Raw genomic sequence first — 7,438 nt, 5'->3', positions numbered from 1 at the left:
CCTCGGGGGGGGCGGCCGCCGCCCGGCGCCAGCTCCGCGCTTCTCGCCGCCTTCGGGCCCTGGAAGAGAGGAGAGCGGGGAGAGAGCGAAATTCGGTCACGCTGCGTGGAGAGAACCTGAAGACACGGGCCGTGACAGCGCGGCGGTGGGTACAGTGGCCGTTAATAACGCGCTTGGCCTAGCCGGCCTGCAAACCCCGGCCACCCGAGCGCTGAGCAAAGGCGCCCCCGACGTGCCCTCGAGCAGCCGAGGAGACAAAGCGAGACCCCACCAAGACGCAAGAGCAAAGTTAGGTGTGATTAGCAATGCCGTAAAAGCCCAATGATGGGAATCGGCCTTATTAAAGAAAAAAAAAGGTGGTCGTTTTTCTTGTTTTCCTGGTTATAATCCTTACACACTAATAGAGTCATAATAATACAGGTATGTAGGAGGTTAAAAGCTACAGCTGAGGGGTCTGAAGATAATGGTGCAGCTACATTTGCCACACGCTCAGGTAGTAGAAATAGGAGCGAAGCTGTCTGTGAAGGGAGGCACAACAGGTGGGTGGAAGAACAAAAACTGGAAATGCCAAGAAACCAGCAATAAGGAAGAAAATGCTGTGCCAAACCTACTAGTTTTCACAGATCTCTGTTACTATTAACTGAGGCTGAACTTTATTTCCCTGTGCAGGAATCTGTTACGCTCACAACCAGGGGTCTTACACAAATCTCAATGTATTCCAGCTGTGTGCCGCCACAGCAGACAGGCTTCGCTGTGTTGGCAGGATCCGACTGGATTCAGGGAGTGAGCAGGGGTAGAGCTCATTTTGAGAGGTTGCACTGCCGACACCACTATTGCTAGTTTCCAGCGTGGTCAGATTCCCTTCAGGATCAACGGAAGAACAGTAAGTCATTCACACCTTTTGCATCCTGCCCTGCTCAGTTTTCAAGCTGAAACAGCTGCTCAAGTAACCCTCCTGGCTGAGGTCTTAAAAAAAGGGTTTAAGGTAAAGTCAATGCTATAGGGAGACCCTTTATATAGGTTGCCCTTATATAGGAGAATAGGAAAGGAAAGGCAAAGGTACACTTGCAGGACTGACATGATTTTACTTGCTTGCTTAGTAACAGCTCGGTGTCTTCTTTCCATATAAATGCTTCTCTATGCAAAGAAATGATTACCTGGCTTGATATCACGCTCGCTTCTCTCAGTGCTTGCTGGTTCGCTGTTTGCGAAGATGCAATTTGCCCTTGAAGTTGAGGACTGGGGACAAGCTGCTGCTGAGGAATGCCCCCTGATCTCTGCTGTAGCTGTTGTGGCTCCGGCTGCTGAGCATTGCTAAAGCTCAGGGACACCGTTGGCTGCTGTAGGAACATCTGGAAAAGAAAAAGGGAGGGTTTATTTATATAGATCAGCTGTCATGGATAATGAAGGTGACAGAATTAAATCCAAAGATGTATTCTAAAATAAAGTTACCACATTTCTGGATTCACTATGCATTTAGTGCTATTTGGAAATCGCCTATCTTTCCTACATTAATGGTTCTGCTGTCTCTAGTTTCTTGAATTCTTGTTCTGCAAGTGTACTCATTACTCCTGAAATGTGTCCTGAAGGTACAGTCCTCTCTCTGTGGGGCGGGTCCCACCTTCGTAAGAGCAGTTCCCTGTACATTCACCATGTTCTGGGGCATCCTGATCACAGAGAAGAGAGTAACTCCATATCTTTTCAGTCCTTTCATTTCAACAAAATCAGGCTGCCTTTCAGAGAGGGCTGCGTTTGAATTTATCTCTGGAAATTCAACACCTTACATACAGTTGGGTTGTCGAAGGTTTTTAATGAGGCCACAGTCAGGCCAGAGATTTCCGTGTTGAATGGCTGTGTCCTTATCATTGAGAAGATGTGTAAACAGTCATTGTCATTTATCTGGTTTCCCATCAGGTAACTGTCACCTGGTGTTCTTCCTAACTGTGCCATGCATTTGACTTGTGCAAAAGAGCTAGCAGCTCCCCGGCTAGTGTTTCTGTAAACGATCTACTCTCCATGTTTGCATTGCAAGATGGGGCTTTCTTCTTTAAAAGTTGTAGGGCTTGGGAATTTTTGCTTTTCTAGGGGCTATTTCTTTTGTTATAGCTGTACAGAGGAAAAAGGCATATTTTAAAAATATGAATTATTAATGCTATGAGCTATATTTGCAATCTTTCAAATCTAGCCTCTCACCACCAAGGACTGTATGGAGGTATGCATCCCAGTTAGCTGAAAACATTTTTGGATCTGATTCTGATTCCATACCACTGCTACACATGTGGAACTCCATTAATTTAAGTGGAGCTACTTAGGGTTTAAATGAAATCAGAATCACAATTATTCTCTTCATTATTCATCCATCAGTCTCATGCCTAGTAGTACGTCTGAGGTATGCCCAGTAATTAGTACACCTTTCTGCAGCTTATTCCTATATTAGCAATTCCCTAAACTATCATGTCCCCTCTAATTTTTCTTGGAAAAAACCCATACCTTCCTCCAAAGGACTGGCACACTGTATTGCTTTTCTTTGCATAAGTACGGGTTGATCCATCACGTTTGTCCTTATTTATCTAGCTTTTAAAACACAGTTTTCATTTAAATATGATTAATTTTTAATGAATTTCTGTGTGCCAAGCTTTTACTCAGAAGAAGGGTACGGACAAAGCTTACATTAATCAGCTGAGAGAGGGGGGCAGTTAATGAAAACGTTAATGGACCTAAAGCAATGGCTTGTTTCAGGTGCTGCAGGCTAACCACATCTCAAAGATGTCTGATGGAAATAAATGGGTCAAGTAACAGAGTTGGGGTTGCTTACAGCAGGTCTGAAACTAGCTCCGAGTGTTTTCTGTTAAAAACACTGCTCACTGAGTTTTGAGCCATTACGTATCAGAAAGACAGATGGTTTTGAAACTTCTGCCAAGTAAATAGGTCTTATTATGAATAAATCAAAGACAGAAATTATGAAAATTCTTTTTCTTGTTTATTTTCTGTATATAGAAGCTAAGCTTTGGACAGGTTTGGTAAATGAACTCCCTTGATTAGCTCTAGCAATGAAACTGGTTGCCATTATTATAAAATTTTATATTAAACATTTGGTATAAAATTCAGAACAGGTAAAACAAGCGTTTCAAAAATGTGATGAGGATTGTGAGCCCACTGGTCCTGGTCAGATCACCACAAATGAAGACCTTTATGAGGACTATCTTAAGTGTCCTCCCTGTACGTGGCACAGAGGGATGGAGAAATACTAAGTTCATCCAATGCAAAGTCAACTTCTATTGATGTGAATGTCAGGCATGGTGTGAACTTGTGGCGAATGACTTACTCTGCAGGGACCTGCCTGTGTGCATGCCTTACTTCCAGATGAAGGCCAAGGAGCTTATCCTTGAAAGAAAGCAGAGTAACCTACTTTGCAATTACCAGAGTGTGCCACTGGGTAGGAACATGCATGGTTAATGGTTGGCAGCTAATACGCTATAAATGTACAACCAAGTTTATTCCAGTAAACCAATTTTGTTTGTTAGTGTGTTCGTACCCTGAGAAGGCTCCGCATGTTTCATACCTAGGGACCTGCTGTTGCATTATAATGGCTAAAGCAACATTACTACCATCTGAACATAAATGTCCTGGAAAAAACAAGCTCAGAGCACGAAGCAATGATGCCGTTTAACCCATGTCCCCACAGAACTGGAAGACTCAAGATGCCTCATCAAAACAAGAGTTAACCTGAGAGAGGATCGAAGCATGAAATTTCTACCTGCTAATTAAGCCTAAAAGCAAGAATCATAGAATCACAGAATCAGAACAGTTTGGGTTGGAAGGGACCTTTAAAGGTCATCTTATCCAACCCCCCTACAGTGAGCAGGAACATCTTCAACTAGACCAGGTTGCTCAGAGCCCTGTCCAACCCGACTTTGAATGCTTCCAGGCATCGGGCATCTACCACCTCTCTGGGCAACCTGGGCCAGTGGTTTACCACTCTCACTGTAAAAAATGTCTTCCTTATATCAAGTCTAAATCTACCCTCTTTCAGTTTAAAACCATTGCCCCTTGTCCTATCACAACAGGCCCTGCTAAGAAGTTTGTCCTCATCTTTCTTAGAAGCCCCCTTTAAGTACTGGAAGGCTGCAATAAGGTCTCCCTGCAACCTTCTCTTCTCCAGGCTGAACAACCCCAACTCTCACAGCCTGTCTTCGTAGAAGAGGTGTTCCAGCCCTCTGATCATTTCTGTGGCCCTCCTCTGGACCTGCTCCAACAGGTCCATGTCTTTCCTGTGCTGAGGGCTCCAGCACTCGTCCAGAGCTGGAAGCAGGACTCCAGGTGGGGTCTCAATAGAGCGGAGTAGAGGGGCAGAATCCCCTCCCTCGACCTGCTGGCCATGCTGCTTTGGATGCAGCCCAGGATACGGTTGGTTTTCTGGGCTGCGAGAGCATATTGCCAGCTCACGTCCAGCTTTCCATCCACCAGTACCCCCAAGTCCTTCTTGGCAGGGCTGCTCTCAATCTCTTCATCCTCCAGCCTGTATTGATACTGGGGGTTGCCCCTACCTACGTGCAGGACCTGCACTTGGCCTTCTTGAATCTCGTGAGGTTCACATGGGCCCATTCCTCGAGCTTGCCCAGGTCCCTCTGGGTGGCACCACATCCCTCAGGCGTGTCAGCCACACCACTCAGCTTGGTGTCATCTGCAAACTTGTTGAGGGTGCACTTGATCCCACTGTCTGTGTCATTGATGAAGATATTAAAGAGTTCTGGTCCCAACACAGACCCATAAGGGACACCACTCATGACTGATACCCATCTGGACATGGAGCCATTGACCACTACCCTCTGGATGCGACCACCCAACCGATTCCTCACCCACCAAACATGTTTCAAACATCCTTCTCTCTAAATTGGAGAGATATGAATTTGATAGGTGGACTGTTGGGTAGATGAGGAATTGCTGATGAAGGACATGCTTCATTTGTGCAAAACTTACCAGTGTTTATTCATAATGTGCCTCTTTTGTGATAGTCCTGCCTGAATTCCCTTGAAACACTGAAGTAACGACAGTTTTAAATACCAACAGTAACCCCCTAATAAAGAATGAAATCTTTCTCAGTCTGAGCAAATCCAAGTTCATAAATTAGCTGCCCCCTAACTGCACTGATGCTAATGACGTGTCTCGTGGCTGATTTTGTGGACTGCAAGGTCAGTGAAGCATCTTACAAATGTTTTTTAACTGGCCAGCTTGTTAACATATGCAGGAAGGCAGCGAGCGAGGGGAGGGACCCGCTGACACTGCTGCCGCCTCATTCCAAGATAGATGGCCCCTACAGCTAATGGATGAATCACATTGGCAAGATACCGTGAGGAAAACGGCTCTTTCACTCTACCTGTCCTTTGGATAATCAGGGGATTATAGCCTTTGGGCTCGTCATTACAGACATCAAGACTCTTTCTTTATGTAAAATACAGAAAGATGAAAAGCACAGCACTGGGAGGCTGAGATTCACTGACTTCGAAGGGAGCCTGGTTTGCAAATGATGGGTGGCTGTGGATGGTCTCATTTGTAGTTCTTGCAGGCTGGTCAGGCTCAGCCCTTCTGCCTTCCTCCCCATCCAGAATTCATTAGCTAGAGTGTTCAAATCTGGAGCAGACACAGCATCCTTCAGACTTCTGAGGTTACCCTTGCTGCTTCTGTCCTTCATACTTCAGTTTGTCAGGAAAAGGAGTAACAGGGATTTAATGGGGTTTTGAACAGTTTTGTTCAGGGCCCACAACCCTCCTGCCAGTTTCATCTTCCACTGCACGAGGCTCTTGGAAATAGTTTCTAACACAGGCTGCCGTGCTCAACATCTGTCCGGTTGGGAAAGTGTTTCTTGGTGGATTGCCGTACTGCAGTTTTGAAGATCTCTGAAGGAAATGGAAATCGGGCTTAATTCTCCACAGAGCTACCTATACGCTTCTGTGTGGAAGGGAGCGAACCAGTGGGGAAGATATGCTAATAAATCAGCTAACGAGGGAAAGCTGGAGAACACTTCCCCCTTTTCAGCCTATGGCACTCCCCCAAGCTTACAGCTCTTCTATGAAGAATATTAAAGACACCAGAAATGTGCTTGATAGTAATGCTTGCCTGTTTGCTACTATGCTTTGTAGCTCTGATAATAGATCAATGTCTGCAGACATCCAGCTCCCTGAATGATGAAATCTGTGTGGCAAAGTACGTGGTTGGATTTCTGGTTTAACAGTTTACTCCTAGCTGCTTGTGAGTCACAAAAATGCTGCATGCAAAAGTGTGAGGCTTTCTTTTAAGTTGCCCCTAGCCAAATAAGACAAAGCTAATTCCTGGTCTCACTGTATCCCTGCAACAGCACAGTAATTTCCTTGTGGTTTTTTTTTTTTTAATCGAGAGAAAGTGGGAGAATGAAAAGGCCCTGGCCATGAGTCGGGGTGACCACTTGCATCTCATTGCGTTGTTTGACTGCTCTGAGGAGACTGAAAGGCACTAGAACTACAGAGGATGACCCTCCCCGTCCAGCATTGCCCCCCCTCGGGCAGATACACAGCCCTGCATTTCCGAGCTGCCCTCTAGTCCCCCTGCCTGTCACTTTGGCATCCGCAGTAAGCTGGGCAATGGTCAGTACTGACACCAGAGAACTTGTACTGGTCTGAAAATACTTGGCCCAACCTGGTACAGTCTTCAGGGTGGAGACGATCACCCAGATGGTAGAACTCAGACCTGCAAATTGGGATGGGGTGGACAGTACAGAAAGTACAGAACTACCCACCAGTTATCCACTGGGCCTCCTCCTCTCTCTGCTTGAGCTCCCTATGAGCGTATCTGAGAATCCGTCCCACAGTCTTTGAGTTATTAAGAGAACCCGGGCTTTGGGTTATTAAATGCACCGTAGTGCATATGGAGGAGAGCTATGTAAAAATAAAATCCATTTCCTGCATGGAAGAAGAATGTGCTCTGATCTTCTATTTTTGCCTGAATTATGCAAAAAAAAAAAAAAAAAAGATGAGTGTGTGTGACTATTGAAGACTTCACCAGGAGAGAGTGATGGTTTTCACCCAGTTAAAAAGAGAGTAAGTGAGAATATCACATCTTTTGATATTCATCATAACAATAATAGCTTTCAGACATATGATATGATTCTGAACTGAAGGCCAGTTAATTGCAGAGACTTTCCCTTCCCATCAATCAAAGTCAGCGCAGAACCAAGAGAATAAATGGACTGAAGTTAAACTTGGTCTACCTTTATGCTTATATGGCACCAGGAACAGAGAGTCCTGGTTTTGGGACCCACCATTACTGTGCTGTCTTACAGCAGTGCACATCTAGCAACGTAGGTGGCAAAGGCTTCAGTGATCCCTTATATACATTCCCAGCTTGTTTTAATATGTGAAACTGCATTTCACAGGTGCTGATGATGGGTGAGAGTCCATTCTGT

General features: G+C 45.3%; 1 protein-coding gene across 1 annotated transcript in view; it reads right to left on the bottom strand.

Annotated features, from left to right (window-relative positions):
• Nucleotides 1–13: 13 nt before the first annotated feature.
• The window catches only part of LOC104618499 (neuronal PAS domain-containing protein 2), a gene marked incomplete at both ends in the record, with an annotated part of 22,494 nt that continues 15,069 nt past the window's right edge, over nucleotides 14–7,438 (bottom strand). The window contains 2 exons of the mRNA XM_010284115.1: nucleotides 14–59; nucleotides 1,158–1,352. Coding sequence (XP_010282417.1) covers nucleotides 14–59; nucleotides 1,158–1,352 — 241 coding nt within the window. The remainder of the gene's footprint in view (nucleotides 60–1,157; nucleotides 1,353–7,438) is intronic.

This window comes from Phaethon lepturus, unplaced genomic scaffold, assembly GCF_000687285.1.
Source record: "Phaethon lepturus isolate BGI_N335 unplaced genomic scaffold, ASM68728v1 scaffold18513, whole genome shotgun sequence".
Taxonomy (NCBI): Eukaryota; Metazoa; Chordata; class Aves; order Phaethontiformes; family Phaethontidae; genus Phaethon; species Phaethon lepturus.
The sequence above is the reverse complement of the archived record's forward strand: the minus strand, read 5'-3'. Positions and strand labels throughout refer to the sequence as shown.